General features: G+C 42.0%; 1 protein-coding gene across 1 annotated transcript; it reads right to left on the bottom strand.

The window, feature by feature from the left end:
• Positions 1-640: 640 nt before the first annotated feature.
• Positions 641-1,816, bottom strand: LOC114263208 (F-box protein At5g07610-like). Its single transcript, XM_028203713.2, has one exon. The coding sequence runs from the start codon at positions 1,814-1,816 to the stop codon at positions 641-643; it is 1,176 nt and encodes a 391-aa protein (XP_028059514.2).
• Between the last annotated feature and the right edge of the window lie 17,312 nt (positions 1,817-19,128).

Genomic DNA, 19,128 nt, shown 5'->3' on the forward strand with positions numbered 1-19,128 from the left:
ATAAATACATTGGGTATGTAAGTAATTTTATGGTGGGATACAAGTAAACATTTGTGAGGGTGATGTTTCTGTAATTTTTTTTCTTTTATCCCAATTAGAGAAAATATAAGCGAGGAGAGAGAGAGAGAGAGAGAGAGAGAGAGAATTGCCTTAGATATTCTAAGGCAACATGTTTGAAAAGTTAAGTCTAATTTTTAGGCCTAAACAACAATTTTTTTTTTTTTTGGAAAATAGGCTCAACCTTTTGATCCGTTTCTTCTCTTCTTGGTTCATGTATAGTGTCTTTCATTCATTAACTAACAAGTTTTTGCAAGCAACATTCTCATTCGATATATCAGTAGCCAAAAAAATAAAAAACTACTTTAGGGAATTCATTAATTCAAGATCTATGGTAGAGTTCACTTGTTACATTGTCAACCAACTACAACTCCAAAAAAATGAAAATTCTATACAAAAATATGCAAGAATTTCAAGATTTTAACTTTTGATTTGTTGCATGGATCAGTCTTATTATTGATCTTTAACACCAATATAGTTTGCAATCCACTCACCACCATTACACAATTGAATTTTCTTTCAGCTAGATATGTACCTTGAACTATATTTACTTATATATCCCTATAGGCCATCATCAATTCAATTAGTTCCTTGGAATCAAATTGGCAGAGTTGAACATGAATGGATAAATATAGCTAATGGAATAATCTTTACCAGGCTTGCCATAGCAACACAACTTTGCCAATTTCCGAGTCTCAAAACTGTAAGAAAAAATGGTTCCTGGTGCCACCTGCATATACAACTCCTGCAATTCTTCATTGAATGCGCACGGCCAACTCAAACCCAATCTAATTCGCTCTAACACGATCGTCGTCTTTGCTTGCCAGTTCTTGAAATCATAATCATATGAATTTTCATCGCCATCGTCAACATAAATCCACAATCGAAATCCTTCCTCAATTGGTTCACAATAATGAATTCGCCCCTCGGTTTCCCACAACTGTAGAGACAACACATAATTAAAATTCCTGCGAGACTTGCTCTTTGGTAAGCCAACAAGCTTAAAGAATTCTCTTTTGTCATCGTAAACCAACATGCATAGACTCCATATCCAGTACAATCTACCCTTGCTGTAAACACTGAGACTGAAACAATCAGAACGCCGAAACCCATCTTCTAGCAATAGATTAGAGTTGTTTAAAGGAGCTTCATGTTCTCTCCATTCCCCTGTTTGTGCAGAGAAAGTTTGGCAATTGATTTTCCCTGACTCTGCATCAACTTCGTTAAAGAAGAAACAAATCACCTTGAAGTGGTGGTGGTTGTGTTTGGAATTTGAATTCAACCCATTAAAAGCTAGACTTTCACGAGCCAAGATAGATGGTTTGTGCCTCGGAGGGAGAGCAATGAATTGATCAAGAACAGGGCTGGAGATATAGTAAGACCAGTTGTGATTACGATCGTTCTTGGCATAAAGAAGCAACCCATTGCAGGAATCGACGAGCCATGGAAGGTTGTGTTTGGTAGAGCATTGAAGAGTGAAAGTTTGGGAATGGTCTTGGTTTTTGATGAAGAATGTTCGATGGAGGTTATTGGGCTCGTTTTTGATGTTGTTTGTCAAGAAAATGACAAGGCCAGAGGAGGTGGAAGGAGGGAAGGAGTGGCGGAGAGAGGTGATGAGACTGCACCAAGTCTTGGAGACGCACTTGGATCTTGCGCGAGAAATCAAAGGAAGTCGACAGAGGATGGATTCAAGAAGCTCAGGACATAAGTCATCCATGGTGGTGGTGGTGCTGCTGGTGGTCCTCTCTACCTCCTCCATAGAGAATTAAAGAGTGCGACCCAAGAAAAATCTCCGAATCAAAATGAATTACGTGTGAGCAAAACAATCTGATTTGATTTGTCTAAAATATATTGTATTATATATGACAATAGCATTTGGAAACCCTAGGGCTTTAGGCGGTTAAACTAAACAAGAAAGGAAAAAGAACCCTCAATTTTGATTTTGGAAATTACCATATCTATTAAGTTTTAATGTGCACAAATAAATATACATATATATATATATATATATATTTATACAAATTGTTTCAATGAAGTTTAATTCTCAATTATAATATATTTTGTTTTTCTATTTATGTTTGATGTTTGTGTAAATTTGCATATTTGATTGATAAAATTTATTATTAATATAAACATTCTTAAATATTTGTTCATAATTTTTTATTTTTTTTTATCTTAATACGTAAATTAATTTAAGTTTAATTTTTTTTGTGTATTTTTTTTTTTAATCAAACTCAAGTTCAAGCTCGAACTCGAGCTCTAGCTCTGCTCGTTTATGTAATCGAGTTGGCTCAAGCCAAACTCAAGTTTATCAAATATTTGATGAGCCGATCTCGATTATTTAAGTGCAACTTGAACTCGCCTAATTCATGAATATTTAAAAGTTCTGTTCAACTAACTCAACTAGTTACTATAATAGTTATTTTAATGGAAAAAAAAAAGAAAAAAACCAAGGTTAATTACATTTGAAGATTCTTGAGAGGCTTTTTAAATAATTTGTAAAGATAGGTAAAAAAAAAAAAGAGCAATGCTATATAAACAAATAAAAAATGATTAAGAAAAATGAATTATATATCTTATTTATATTTTAACTAGTGAAAAATGAAGAGTAGTACTAAAATTAGGAAAAATTGGTCTATGGTCCCTCTCCCACTTTTCATAATGGAAGAGATCCACAAAATTATTTTTTGATGTCTAAAGTCCCTCCCATCTATCACAGAGAAATTCAGCCCCCTTCTTTTTGTCTACTCTTATGCACACACACAGACATGTACATACATACATACAGGGGCGGTAAGTAAGCTTGATTTGAGTAGAGAGAAAGTCGAAGGTGATCGATTGCGTCGGAACAGTCGCTCTTGTCACAGTCCGGCACCGGAGGCTAGGGTTTGGAACGGGGCGTGTCTACGGCCTCGCAACCGGATCAGCCATGCTTGGTTCCGCTACGGACCGCCTTGTCCTCCATCGTCTTCCTCAGCCTCTGTGGCCCGATGTCAAGGCAGACAATGTCAAGGTCGTTCCCGTTCGAAACACCTTTACCAGAACCCAATCTCAGACCATTGGAGTCTGGCAGTGAGGTTGCTGATTTGTCACGGCCACATAAGCAACAGCATAGTCATTATACTCCATCACCAGAACCTGAAACAAAACAATTACTTTTTTCATAGCTAGCCTCTCTTATCTCTTTTTTTTCCTTGTCTTTTGTTCATCAATATCAGTTCCAGATAAATTCAAAATTTCTCTGGAGATAAATTCAGAGCAGAATTTCTCTGTTGATTGGTGTGAAATGGCAAGAGTAAATGAAAATTTGAAACATCAGTACAGCCGCTTACAACAGTAGCAACAATGGTGGAGGATCAAACCCACGGCAGAGAAATTTCTGGAGTCCATGAAATTGTGATTGAAGAACTATTAATTTGTTTGTGCAGGAAATTGTGATTGAATCAGCAGCAGTAGAACCAAAGATAAATTGATTAAATCAGAGTTTTATAGTTCCAGAGAAAATTCAGAATTTCTCTGAGTTCAACCTAGAGAAAATTCAAATTTCTCTGTTTAGTAGCTTCTCACCTTGCAAATTTGCAATGATTATGTGGGTGATAAAGTTCCTAATAGACAAAGCAGTTCCTCTGACTTGGGACTTGGTGGACATTCTCGTCATCTCCTAACTATGCAAAACTGTGTGTGCGCGTGTGTGCATGATACATAGAGGGAAGTCGGTACCGTGCCTATTTAGTACTTGTTGCCTTAGTACATCAGTTGGCCTTCGCTTAAAAAATGTTCTTGTGTGTGCTTTTATTCTGGGCTTATGAATGATCTGTTGGTGGTACAGAAGCAGCCAAATGTGTCTGTTTATGCATGCAATTAATCAATGCCTGCAACAACAAAAAAAAAATATATATATATCATTTTTTTGGCCAAAAAAGAAGGGAAGTGATCATTTAAGTGTTGGCTGAGTTGTGTATTGAACTTTCAACTTTCTCAAGTGTCCTATCATTGGAAGGAACCAAGGAGTTTTTTCAAATATGATTAGACAAAGTGCTACTAATAATGAATTTTGCAGTGATTAATATTCTATGGAGCTTTGGATGGACCTGAAGCCCATTGCTTGTTGCAAAGGTGAAAACTTGGGGCTGTCAACATAAAAGCGTGGCTTCAGAATTTAGGGAACAATATCTGATATGGACCTTTAAGAAACTTGCTACTTTGTAATTATGAAAGTGGTAACTAATGATTGGGAGATTTGATATGAATCTGCCAGTCATTTCTCTTTTATTATTATTTTTCGTTGTTAACATGTAAACTGCATTGAATGATCTTATATATCGAATGAATATGCCATTTGTTGTATATTAAAAACTGGTAGGTTATGAGTATTTTGTTTCAGTTAAGTAATTGGGATCAATTAAGTATTTTGTTTTATTTGAAGTTGAAACCAGAGAATCTCTGGTTTTTGAACTGAATTTTCTTTGGGTTAAAACCAGAGAAATTCTCTGGTTTTTGAACTAAATTTTCTTTGGGTTGGTCCAGATAAATTCTTCCCAAAATTTCTCTGGACCAATTTTCTCTGTGACGTGAATTTTCTCTTGACCAATTTTCTCTGGGACTGAAATTTCTTTGGATTGATGTTGACGAACCTTAGACATTATGAAAATATTTGATGTCATTTATACTATAAAATCATAATATCAGGGACCTTAAAAAAAATACCCCGTAAAATTACTTCAAAAACGAATGAGACAATATATATCTTTATCTATATAGGAGAATTCCATTATGCACATCCCTTACTATATATATATATATATTTTTTTTTTTGTTTAGCAGAAAGAAAAAGCTTTATTGATGAATCAACAGAGTAGATCAAAAGCAAACGGATGAGTGCAAAGAGTATCAAAGCGGCTTAAATGATCCCAATTAAATTGGTACCGAGAATGATGCACAATCATATGCTAGCACACCATCACAGGTCGATGAGAATCAACGGAACAAGAGAGGAAACAAAACAAATAAAAGTAAACTTACAAAACCAAAGCAGCAACCCCAACATTATAAAAAAAACTCCCAACCCACTCCCAATAATAGTGCCAAACAGAGCCACCAACCCACCCTACCACCTAGAACTAGAGAGCATCCTCCTATAGCGTTCTACCCAAACCCAGCCACCATGCATACTGCTATATATTCAAACATTAAGTAGATCAACAGCACCAGCACACCCAACCACCTTTGCAGCAGCTTCTACAACAAAAAAAACTCAAAATACCACACCCCTCGTACTGCAGGAAACCTGATTTGTGGTAAATTAAATATTAAGTCCTGCACTGACAAACCACATTTGGGATGGTGATACTTAATCCATAATGCAATCCTAACTTTTACCTGCATACTAAGAACTTCCGGCTTAGGTTGTATACCTGAAAAAACACATTTATTTCTACAATTCCAAATGGACTATAGCAAAGCCATCGGAATAGCTTTCCATACAGACCACTCAAACTTCTTAAATTTAAACCCAACCCACCATTTAAGAAGCCCGTCAACTGACCCAGGCACCACCCATTGAACACCCCACCAATCCATTAGACTCGACGACACCTTCCAAATAGGCGAACACAACAAGAGCACATGATCAACCGACTCAATGTCAGTATTGTAGAAAACACACATGTTGCGAACACTCCCACTGAGCACACCAATTCTTTGAAGATAGTCCACTGTTTTAACCTTACCCTTCTATGCCAATCATCCCAAGAATTGCATTTTAGGCGGAGAGAGATTGTTCCATAGCAGTGATGGAACAATAGACAAAACTTCTCCCTTATTTCTATTATAAGTGGAAGCAATACTGAACTTACCTACAGGGGATGCAATCCATCTTAAACAGTCATCAGCCTCAGCCACTGAAATCCTGGCTGCGTTTAATAAGCCTTCCAACCTCAGCTACCTCCCAAGCTCTTAATGGTCTTCTGAAAACCAGCAACCAATCTTCCGAAGAACCTTTCCTTTCCACAAGCAGACGAAGAAAAACTTCCTTCTCAACCGACAACATATAGAGTCTTGGAAACTGTAAGAGGGGCTAATTTGAGCCCACTAAATTATTTAGGCCCAATAGCCCAAGATTAGTGGGCCCGAATTTATTGCAAGTCCAAGAATCGGTGGGCCCAGATTTATCGCCATCAAACGGGCTGAATCGCTCTAAGCCTCGAAGGGGTTCGGATCCACGAACTTAGAGACTTAGAGACTTACTCGGGCCCGGACTCGAAAGGGTGTTGAACAAGCCTAGAGATCCGAGGCACTCGGACTCGAAAGGATTCGGACCTACGAATCTAGAGATCCGAAGCACTTGGCTTCGAACGGATTCAGATGCAATCTAGAAGCCGCTCCGTTAATGAGTCCCAGAACACTTGCGGGCTCGGAGCTTTCCGGGATCTACGCACCAGAACCATGGGCGTAATGGAGTTCGAACAAAGGACCCGATCCCGAGGACGGTGAGTGGAGATAAATTCACTCTTCGGTTAAACTAGCCTATACCCGGGTCGAGGTGGCACGACCCCGGGGGGTCCATGAGACTCGGCAATATTTTTGCGGCAGGACGTCCTCTGGGGCTACCCCTGACCCTTTGGGATGATTGGGGATCATTGGTTAGGTGTGGCTAAGAAGAAGGGTTCGCCGAGGGATTGATCTCCTCTTCGGGGTTTTCTCATCCTCGGAGAAGTCACCTCCTCGGAGAGGTCACCTCCTCGGACAAGGTGGTTAGAGAGAATATCCCCCATGTGCCTTGCACATGGGCTCCATCCTACATCATGAGGTGCCTATAAATAGCACCCACCCATAGCTTTACAAGGGATGGATTTTGGAGATTTTTAACTCTTGGGAAAGAACTAATTTCCCTTCTCCATTATCAACCTTGAGAGTGAAAGTGGGAGATCAATGGGAGAGCCTTGCCATTATTCTATTCTCTAGCCATTTTGCCTTCTTCTTCACCCAATCTCTTATCTCCATCATCTCCTTTGTTGTTGTGTTCCTAGGTTGAGATTATTGAAGAATCTAAGCCTCTCATCATATTCTAGAGAATCCGAAGTTGTTCTTCAAGGATCTTTGAAGATCTTCGAATTTTCCAACTCTTTTCTTGAACCCTCTCCTACATTTTGGCGACTCTGCTGGGGAGGCGGATTGGTTAATGGTCTCAACGAGATCTGGAATCCACACAACTCCAACAAGGATGGCGGGAGAAGATGAAGTTCACCAAAAAGGATCCTCTAATGGTGGTGATGACAGAACCATGACTCCAGATCAACCACTTTTGCTTGAAGCCATTCAAGGACTTCAGAATACTCAGCAAGAGATTCTTACCACTCTTCAGAATCTCACTCACACCATGTTGGTGATGAGTTCTAACTTTGCACCGGCGCCAAACGGGAATCAAACTGGTGGTGGAGTTATTCCCGCCGGAGCGCAAAATCAAATCCAAGGAGAAGTAGGCCCCAATCAGCCCATTGCTCATGGCAACACGGCCACAGTAACACATGCTCAAACCACAGTAGGCGGCGGCAGTTTGCCCATACCCGGGCTCCATGGCGTGCCAAGCCAAGATCCAATGGTGACTAGGGGAGTTTCTAGTGTAATGAATGGTGCTCCGGCAACTGTTGGTGTCCAGGAAAACATAAGGAGCATGATGGCGCAAAAGGGAGCTCTGCCCGTACCTAATCTTGTCACGCCACCAGTAAATGTTACCCAAGCACCAAGCGGGCCTCCTTTGGTGCCAACAATAAATCTGCAAGCACAACCCGGTATAGCAGCGCCGTACGGTGGACTTTACGGGCCTCAATTCAATATCCCATCACCAACTGGCTTGTCTATAGGCGTTGATGGCCAGTATCGTCAAATGTCCTCACCAATGATGAATTCGCAGCACCAGAATGGCCAAGACGCCCCTAGCTCAGTCTTCGGGTACATAAGCCAAGTCCCGGGAATACCACCATCAAACTCTCTCCCTCAACAGTTTCTCACTCTCGCCGATGTGCAGGCCATGTTCGATCTCGAACGGGGCAAGAGGACCTTACCCTCTTTGCCTGATCCAGACGTCAAGCCGCCTTACCCCATTGAGATGCTGAGCTATCCATACCCTGAGGGGTATACAGTGCCGAAGTTCATCAAGTTCGACGGCAAACAAGGAAATGCCCGAGAACATGTTGTGCGATTCATCGAGACTCTAGGTATTCATGGTTCAAACCACGTCCTCCGACTGAGAGAATTCTCTAAGTCCCTCACCGACCGAGCATATAGTTGGTATGTTAATTTGGCCCCAAACTCTGTCCGAAGTTGGGAGGAAATGGTTAACAAATTCCACTCCAAGTTCTTTCAAGTGGCGGAGAGGGTGACCACACTTACATTGTGTAAAGAGAAGCAACAAGAAAGTGAAGACATCCTTGACTACGTCAAAAGGTTTCAGGACAAGGCCGTGGATTGTCATGAAGCAGTTGAGGAGAGTTATCTGGTTCAAATTTGTCTAGAAGGGGCATTGAGCAGGTACAAAATGTTTCTAGTTAACCACAAGCTACCCACCTTCTCGGCATTAATAGAAGCAGCTCGGAACATTAGCATCCCTCAGGCTCAGGAGTCCGGATTTAAAGCCAGTTACAAGACTAGTTTCAAGTCATCTCGTGGACCTATCGTTGCTGCTGCCTCTGCCCCGGATACCCGAAATTCACAAGAAGGAGGTCATAGGGGCCAGAAAAGAAAGCAATATAATGGTGAAAAGGGGAATGTTTCTTATCCATGTGGAATCGAAGAAGTGAAAGCTCTAGTTAAGGAATGGGTGGCTGACGGAGAGCTAAAATTGCCTTATGTTGAAGAAATGCCATCAAAAAAGGACCGTGAGAGCCTTGAATTTTGTGTCTACCATCGTACATTGAAACATCCGACAGAGAAGTGTTGGACTCTCAGGAAAATCTTTAGAGATAAAGTCGAGGCAGACGAATTGAGGTTCAAAAAGCGAGGGACTCAAGACATCCGAGAACAACCATATCCTCAACACCGAGACAAGGGCAAGAATGTTGCTATGATAGCTTATGAAGGCCCAATGATCGAGGCTATCGCTAATCTCGATGACGATGACTGTTATCTGGACGACATCCTCGAGCCAGAGGGTGAGCAAGTTTACTATGGAAGTGCTCTCAATCCAGAGGGCAGAACATTTATGACTCATGGCGAAGATCCCTTTGATCCAGAAGGAGGAGAAGAATACTATGGAAGAGGAGGACACCATGTTTATGTGGCATCTTATTTTGAGGAGACCGAGGAGATGGTTAACTACGAGCCTCCAAGAGTGGAAAAAGATCCGGATCACTATGCCAAAACCCTGCAAGACTGTGTAAAGTTCAAGCAGTTCTTTGACCAGCTTGGACTTTCCAGGGAGGCAAGAACGGAAATCACCAAGTCTATCATTAATATAGCCGAGGCACACCATGAGGAATGCATGTCGACTGAGGGGTCTATCCCGAGGAAGGCAAAAGAGCAATCTAGTGCCATTACTTTCTCCGAGGCTGATCGAAAGTATCCTTTTTCTCACAATCGCCCGCTTTATGTGACTGTTTTTATTAACAGGGTTGAGTTCAAAAGGGCCTTTCTAGATAGTGGAGCCTCTATCAACATTATGACTCGCGCTACTCTAGAAAAAGCCGGAATCTCTGAAGAACGCATTGTGAAGCAGCCGATAGTCATCACTGGCTTCGGTGGAGAAAGGAGAGTTACTATCGGATGCGTAACAGTTGATTTAGCCGTTGGAGAGATTCGCTCGGCCACCAAGTTCCATATTATCGATTCTGAGGCAAATTATCACATCATTCTAGGGAGGACCTGGATGCACAGATATGGGGCTGTACCATCGAGTTATCATCAGTGTGTTAAGGCTAAATGGGGAAAGAAGACGGTGACAATTCAGGCTACAGAAAGGCCTTTCGAGATCCATGAAGCTCATTATTCTGATGCCATCTACTTCACCGAACTGGCTGTCGAAGAAGTTCCCACTACCTCTAAGCCTCGAGGGATCAAAATTCCTCGTTGGGAGGATATCAAAGATGACAAGGAGCCGATGGCAGAGTCAAGTAAGCGGGCGATGTCCAGACCAGAAAGTCCGCCTATTCCTCGGAAGGTGATGAAAGTCCGAGAAGGAGGTAAGATGGTGTACTATTTATGAAGGTGCGGGGAGTCGGTTTCTTCAGTCACCGACTCCGAGTCAAAAGAAGAGCCTCCTGACAATGATATAGTAATAAAGCCTGAAGTGGCTCCAGAATGCATGCAACATGGGCCGAAGCCTCAGCCTGAACAACTTATTGAAGTAGATTTGAGTGATGGACAAGATGCACCGAGGCCGGTATTCGTAAGTTCGAGCCTTAGCCCAGAGAAGCGGGAACAGTTGTTAAAGTTGATAAGCCGATACTCAGATGTGTTTGCTTGGTCATATAAGGAAATGCCCGGACTAGATCAAGACCTAGTCTCCCACTATCTTGATGTGTTCCCAAACTCCAAGCCAATTAAGCAAGCTGCTCGAAAGTATCATCCAGATCTCGAAGAGAAGATTAAGGAGGAGATTGAAAAAATTCAACAGGCTGGTTTCATCCGGCCAATACAGTACCCCACGTGGTTAGCAAACATCGTGCCAGTAAAGAAGAAGAATGGCCAAATCAGAGTATGTGTAGACTTTCGAGATTTGAACAAATCTTGCCCGAATGATGAATTCCCTCTTCCTCACATCGACACCCTCGTAGATACTACCTCGGGACACCAGATGTTCTCACTCATGGATGGATTCAGTGGATACAATCAGATTAAGATGGCTGAAGAGGACGCAGAAAAGACTGCTTTTAGAACACCTCTCGAAAACTTCTTCTATACAGTCATGCCTTTCGGACTCAAGAATGCCGGTGCAACTTACCAAAGGGCTATGACTGCAATCTTTCATGACATGATCCATCATGAGGTGGAAGATTATGTTGATGATCTAGTGGTAAAATCCAAGAAAGAAGAAGACCATCTCCGAGACCTTGAGAAGGTATTCAAGAGGTGCCAGAAATTCAAAATGAGGATGAATCTTCTCAAATGTGCTTTCGGGGTGACGGCCGGGAAGTTCCTCGGGTTTCTTGTACATAGGCATGGTATCGAGGCAGATGAAGACAAGGTCAAGTCTATCAAAGCAATGCCTCCCCCAAATTCTCAGAAGGAGTTAAAGAAGTTCCTCAGGAAGATGTCTTATATTCGGAGGTTTATCCCATCACTTACAGAGATCTCTGCCCCTTTCGGCTCATTGTTAAAAGGAGATGCCAAGTTCGAGTGGAACCAGGAGCACCAAAAGGCCTTTGAGAGAATCAAGGCGGCCTTGACCTCGCCTCAGACCATGATAGCCCCGCAGCCCGGGGTGCCTCTAATGTTGTACTTAACTTCAACCCCCAAGTCCATAGGGGCATTATTGGTCCAAGATGTAGATGGAGCAGAACGCCCGGTGTATTACATCAGCCAGAAGATTCGAGGAGCAGAAGTCCGATATACTCCGATAGAGAGACACTGCTTAGCTTTGGTATTCACCGCCCAAAAGCTCAGACATTACTTCTTAGCACATCAGATTCAGATTGTTACTAGGAGTGATCCAATCCGATACCTCATCAGCAGGCCTGCTATAACCGGGAAGGTGGCAAGATGGTTGTTAGCACTGGGTGAATTCGAGATCACATGTGTAGCCCCCAAGGCGATCAAAAGCCAAGCCTTAGCTGATCTCCTTGCCCAATTTCCAAGTGATGACTATGAACGAGTGAATGAAGAATTAAGAGGAGAGGTGCACACAGCTATGGCTTCCGAGGAAACCTTCTGGACATTGAGCTTTGACGGAGCAGCAGCCGGAGGGAAGGGAGGAACCGGGATAGTCCTTACAAGCAAAAGTGGGGAAAAGTTATATTTGTCTTATAAACTGGATTTCCATTGTTCGAATAACGAAGCCGAGTATGAGGCTCTTATTTTAGGCTTGATAGCAGCTGAGAAGCACAGTATCAAGAAGATTTGGATCCGGGGGGACTCAAAGTTGATAGTGAAGCAAGTTTCAGGACAGTTCGTCTTAAAGGAGCCTGCCTTGGCCACATATCGAACAACAGTCCGAAGGCTTCTCGACAAATTTCAGAAGGTCAAAATAGAGCATATGCCTTGTTCCGACAACAAGTTTTCAGACGCCCTCGCTACATTAAGGGCAGGAGTTGATATCCCAGAGGAGGAGACGACAATTATTATCAAGAAGAGAATAGAGCCTTCGATAATACCTGAAGACAAAGGCCTTCCGGAGGACTGGAGAGGAGAAGTCCTTGAACAACTCAGAAGCAAAGTTGGAAAATTGACTATGGCCAAGCTTGCCCAATTCATAATTATTCAAGGTGAACTTTACTTCCGAGGAGGTACCGGATTCCTAGCCCGGTGTGTTGGCCAACAAGAAGCAAGCTTCCGGCTACAACAGATCCATGAAAAGTCTTGCGAGGATGAGGATATCAGTCTGTACAAAAAGATCCAAAGGCATGGCTATGATGGTGCATGATGGCCACAACCCGAGCAGCTGGTGAAAGCTTTCCAAATGATCTTGCAACTCTAGGGGCAAATGTCAACATTCCACGGAAGAAGTCTACCTATGACATTTACAGTTTGCATTTACTGCATTGTGCATGAAGTTCTATCTTTCTTATGTTATGAAAAAATTTTATTTCCTCTATATTATGTATCTCCATTAAAAGTTATTTTCTCTACATTGTATATCTTCATTGTGTTATTTTGCTTGAAACAGTTTTCAATTTTGTTGCCCCTCAAAGAAGAAAAAGGAATGGTAGACTCAATTACCAACCTGAAGGGAGTTTTCTTGACACAGTAGAAGTATACTTCCACTCGGACCCCTGAAGAGCAGCCATGGCTTCCATCAATGCAAGCTTTGAGGGTCTCTCTTGCTGAAGTAGAGTGTGTGCTCCCACTCGGACTTCCGAAGAATAGCCCTTACTTCCATCAATGCAAGCTTCGAGGGTCTTTCTTATTGAAGTAGAGTGTGTGTTCCCATTTCGACTTCCAAAGAATAGCCCTTACTTCTATCAGTTCAAGCTTTAAGGATCTTTCTTGCTGAAGTAGAGTGTGTTCTCCGCCTCAGACTTTCGAAGAACAGATCTTGCTTCCATCAGTGCGAGCTTCGAGGGATAGCCTTTGCTTCCATTAGCTGCCGAAGTAGAAGTGCGCATCCACTCGGACGTCCGAGAGACAGCCTTGTTTCTGCTCGGACTTCTGAGGGAGAGCCTTCCGAGGGACAACTCTTGCTCTCATTAGTGCGGGTCCGAAGAACAACCCTTGATTTCATCAATACGAGCTCCGAGGATCTTTCTTTTCAAAGTAGAGTGAACTCTTACTCGAACTCCCGAGGGATAGCCTTTGCTGCCATTAGCTGCCGAAGTAGAAGTGCGCATCCACTCGGACTTCCGAGGGACAGCCTCGTTTCTGCTCGGACTTCTGAGGGACCGCCTTGTTTTCGCTCGAACTTCTGAGAGACAATCTGAACTTCTGTTGGTGCAAGCTTGGTAGACTCGGTTATCTTCCAGAGGAATCTTTCTTGCCAAAGTAGGGTGTGTGCTACCGTCGGACTCCCGAGGGACAGTCTTGCTTTTGTTCGAACTTCCGAGGAACAACCCTTGCTCTCATTAGTGCGGGTTCCAAGGGCCCCGAGGTCATGGATTTCAATCAAGAATTCATTTGCCTGAAATAGCAAAGCCAACAAACGAGACAAACAATATCAATTTCAGATCATGATTCAGGCATTATCAGAATGGGGCAACATCAACAAATAATAATGATCTATTTAAGCTACAACAATTCTACTCCTTTGAGCGAGTTCGTGAAAAATGCAACAATCAAGTTTTTGTCTCTTCGGGCCGGCTCCTCTCAAGCCGACGTAAAGCTACAACGGTCACGCAAAATTTTGGCATCAGCTATATATTTCCCAAGCATCCACAAGTTAAACAAACAACAATATATCATCTTTATTATTCAACGAGAGGAAGAGGGAGCCGAATTTCATACTCACAAATTTGGGACTGTTAGAGGGGTGAAGTCCGAAGCCGATGTTGGAAATTTAAGTTGAAATCAGAGAGGTTTTATAGACTGTAATCAACAGGACTGAGCTAGGCTGGGCAAGCCCACACACGTTGCGTTGAGTGGGCGAACGTGCATGGTCGGCGTTGGACAAGTTGAGGCCGGAGGCAGCAATGGTGTCGGAAAGAAGGTGGCGACCATACACGACGCGTTGAAAGGGCGACGTGCTCCACGTTGATTAATCACGGCCGAATCCAGTGAGTATGCAAAAATCGAGATTCAAACTCTGAAAAAAAAAAATAGCGCCGGACTGTGAGACTAACGAGCGGATGGTGTTAGGCAAAACCACACATCGCGTTGAGTGGGCGACGTGTGGTTCGCGTTGAACAGCCGAAGACGAAGGCAAAGCATCGGGCATCCACTATTTATCTTCCGAGCATCTACAAGATCGACAAGACAATAATTAATTATTCAACAACATGACCTATACACAATATGAAGGACTTATTTTCTCGGATTTCTTTTGCAACAACATTTATTTATTCTACAAATTTCAAGACGAGCAAGTTCTTGAAAATGCAACAATCAAGGTTTTATCTATTCGGGTCGATTCCTCTAAAGCCAACGTAAAGCAACAATGTTCGAACAAAAGCCCGGCATCAACTATCTATTTCCTAAGCATCCACTGGATCAACAACAAACAATGATATACGGCTCTATTTCTTTTACAATGACATTTTTTTTTTATTCTCCCAAGAAAGTGTTCAAGAAATTCAAGAATTGAGAGTTCATTTATCCCCTCGGATATCAAATTTAAAGGTTATAATATGCAAACAATGCTTCATCATTCCCAAATCAACAAAACAGCGCTGTGGGTACTTCCAATAGAAATAATAAATCAGTTGAGACAGGCAAGATTGCAAAATTCCAAATATGTATTTCACAAATCCAATCTTGAGCACAAAAATTCATCAAAACAATAAGAAGGAAAGTAGGTTTACACAGGAGCTTCCACCAATTACATATATACACTTACCCACAGATTTATACTAACAGAGGAAGAGCACAGCTGAGTCAGAGTCAATGCGGGAAGCAGAAAATAGGCCACGGATTAGTAAAATCAGCAGCAAGGACAACCGGAATAGATCGGCGATAGCACAGACAGTGGATGAAAATGGATATGGATGGACCGACACCGCGTTGAGTGGGCGGCGTGGCCGTCACTTCTCAGTTACAGTTGATAAATACAGCAACGACGCAAGAGCTGGGTAAGACGACGCATGTTGCGTTGAACGGGCAACATGCGTAGTCGGCGTTGGACAATCCGAAGCCAGAGGTAACAATAACGTCATAGAGAAGTCGGTGTTGGTGCTGGTTGGTGGAACCTTGCTCCGGACTGTTTGGTTATCTTCTTGGCTCAATGCCCTTTATACAATGATGTTCAGTTCTTCTGGGCAAATTTCTCAAGACTCTGGTACTGTATCAGATGTGATAAACAACCTTAAAAAAAAATTCCAGTTATTCCTCTTTCAGATGGTTCATATAGTTCAGTGGATGATGGTACAATTTGGTTACACTCTGATGGCTTAAACCCCAGATTTGATGACCATGGTCCAGAAGCTTTCCCAGTGTTGTATGCTAAACTTCGGACTGTAAGTCCTGCACTTTTATGTGCTGCCGCGACTGTTGATAATTCATGCTTAGGCGAGTCTGTAATGGGCAATCTGATTAGGATGCTTCAAAGAATTGGCGTCCAACGGGTGTCTGCACATGAAATTGTAAAGGTGCACATCTTTCCAGCTATCTCTGATGACAAGATCACAATAGGCAATAAAACTTTGATGATAGAATACCTTTCCTTTGTAATGTCGCACCTGCAATCAAGTTGTCCCACCTGTCACATTGAAAGGGGACAAATAATTTCAGAGTTGCGCAATAAAGCTTTCATATTAACAAATCATGGCTACAAACAACCTTCTGAGGTATCAATTCATTTCAGTAAAGAATTTGGAAATCTTATTGATATAGATAAGTTGATCAATGGGTTGGATTTGAAATGGCATGAGATGGATGTTGCCTATTTGAAACATCCAATCACTGGATCACTACCAGGTGGTATGATGAAGCTGGGCAGTCGAAGCCGGCAGTAGCAGCGGCGTCGGTGCTGGTCGGCGGAACTGAGCTCCGGTGTGTCTGGTTCTCCAAGAAGCTGCGTTGTCACACTAAAATGAAGCACCGATGGTGAAGCTGCAAGGAAAAGAAGCCAACGGGCAGCAGCGCCGGGCAGTCGAGGCCGGCAGTAGCAGTGGCGTCGGCGCAGGTCAGTCGAGGCCTGCAATGACAGTGATGTTGCAGAGGAGTCGGCATCGGTGTGTCGGTGACATCGGTGGTCTTCAGTAGTTGCAAAGCAAGTTGGTCACGGTGGCCTTTGGTTTGGTAGCTGCGAGGCATCAATTGAAGAAGAGCTGGGTTGGTCTTGTTCAAGAAGAAGAAAAGCTGGGTTAAAGAAGAAAGTGTATGCCATTAATTTAAAAGAAAAAATAAGAAGAAAGAGAAAGGCTAGATGGTCTTGGCGGCTGGAGGCAAACAGAAAAGAGAGGCTACATTGTTTAGGGTTTTGAGCCATCTCTTTAAATATAAAAAAAAAAGGGGTGTGATATATGGAATAGGCCTCATATATTCTGAATATATATATTCCAAGCCCAAAAAGAAAAAAAAAATTTGATTTCTTATCTTAATTCTTATTTCTTTTACTTGGAGTAAAAAAAAAAGGGGGGGGGGGTTTTGTATTTTTCAATACTTGAAAAAAAAAAATAATAAAATAAAAAAATAATAAAAATAAAATAAAATAAAATAAAATAAAATTTTTGCTTGTCAATTTTTTCTGTAAATTGAAGTGCGTCATCAACTTTATCCATAGGCTCTGTCGTGACAAAATGTTTTTTTTTTTTTTTTTTTGGGGAACGTGATGCGAAACAGGGCCGAAGAAATGACAGTATGCATGTTTGAGAAATTTAAAATTTCTCATACACGCAAGGGGCAAATGTAAGAGGGCTAATTTGAGCCCACTAAATTATTTAGGCCCAATAGCCCAAGATTAGTGGGCCCGAATTTATTGCAAGTCCAAGAATCGGTGGGCCCAGATTTATCGCCATCAAACGGGCTGAATCGCTCTAAGCCTCGAAGGGGTTCGGATCCACGAACTTAGAGACTTAGAGACTTACTCGGGCCCGGACTCGAAAAGGTGTTGAACAAGCCTAGAGATCCGAGGCACTCGGACTCGAAAGGATTCGGACCTACGAATCTAGAGATCCGAAGCACTTGGCTTCGAACGGATTCAGATGCAATCTAGAAGCCGCTCCGTTAATGAGTCCCAGAACACTTGCGGGCTCGGAGCTTTCCGGGATCTACGCACCAGAACCATGGGCGTAATGGAGTTCGAACAAAGGACCCGATCCCGAGGACGGTGAGTGGAGATAAATTCACTCTTCGGTTAAACTAGCCTATACCCGGGTCGAGGTGGCACGACCCCGGGGGGTCCATGAGACTCGGCAATATTTTTGCGGCAGGACGTCCTCTGGGGCTACCCCTGACCCTTTGGGATGATTGGGGATCATTGGTTAGGTGTGGCTAAGAAGAAGGGTTCGCCGAGGGATTGATCTCCTCTTCGGGGTTTTCTCATCCTCGGAGAAGTCACCTCCTCGGAGAGGTCACCTCCTCGGACAAGGTGGTTAGAGAGAATATCCCCCATGTGCCTTGCACATGGGCTCCATCCTACATCATGAGGTGCCTATAAATAGCACCCACCCATAGCTTTACAAGGGATGGATTTTGGAGATTTTTAACTCTTGGGAAAGAACTAATTTCCCTTCTCCATTATCAACCTTGAGAGTGAAAGTGGGAGATCAATGGGAGAGCCTTGCCATTATTCTATTCTCTAGCCATTTTGCCTTCTTCTTCACCCAATCTCTTATCTCCATCATCTCCTTTGTTGTTGTGTTCCTAGGTTGAGATTATTGAAGAATCTAAGCCTCTCATCATATTCTAGAGAATCCGAAGTTGTTCTTCAAGGATCTTTGAAGATCTTCGAATTTTCCAACTCTTTTCTTGAACCCTCTCCTACAGAAACATAGCATTCAAACACTGATCACCAACCCACTTATCAACCAAAAATCTAATTCGAGATCCATTTCCAACCACAATCTTGTAATTGGACTGATAGAAATTCCCCAATTGTGGATTACAGCTAGCGACCGAAAGAATACCCCGCCACACTCTTGAAACCCTCCTACTATCCTCTAGAAATGGCATCCAGCTCCCTTCAGTATACAGCAATGCTAGGTATCATGAAAAATCTTTCATAAAAATAATCATGAAAGCTTTGTGACCCTTGGATTACACTTAGAATAAAGCACCACACACTAATCAAGGTAATCCAAAGAACATAACTCTTTCATGATCATTTTCATGAAAAGATTTTCATGATCCTTAGCTTTTCTCTTTAGTATATGCATCCTTAATTACATTATTCTCTTTTTTAGTTACGACTAATTTTATTTTTTAGTCATGACATCATTTTGAGATTTTTAATTATGTCTATTTTATTTTTAATTTTTAGTTATGATTTAAAAAGGATAGAATTATGTTATTTTTTTCTATAATTATAAAGTATATATAGTACACACTGTTTAAAAAGTGTATACCATAGTCTTTCTATGGCCCTTGATCATATACTTGCATCATTAGTCACTTTAGGTCCTATTTAAAGGGTACGATAGGACTCCATATCTAATCCGTGTAATAGTCCGATGTTTAGTCCAAAAAATATAAGCTGAACTAATTATACAACCGTACTATCAACTCCTTATTTGTGGGATTATTGTGTTACATTAGGGATGTGGGATACAAAATGGTGGAATAACTCCTCTTCCGAATTAGAGGGTAAAATGACATTTTTGACCTTTCAGATTA

The sequence above is a fragment of the Camellia sinensis genome, chromosome 6 (genome assembly GCF_055761805.1).
Source record: "Camellia sinensis isolate YWXY chromosome 6, ASM5576180v1, whole genome shotgun sequence".
Lineage (NCBI taxonomy): Eukaryota > Viridiplantae > Streptophyta > Magnoliopsida > Ericales > Theaceae > Camellia > Camellia sinensis.

Coding starts and splice junctions, on each gene's coding strand:
- LOC114263208 (XM_028203713.2), bottom strand. CDS start 1,816: ATGGAGGAGGTAGAGAGGACCACCAGCAGCACCACCACCACCATGGAT.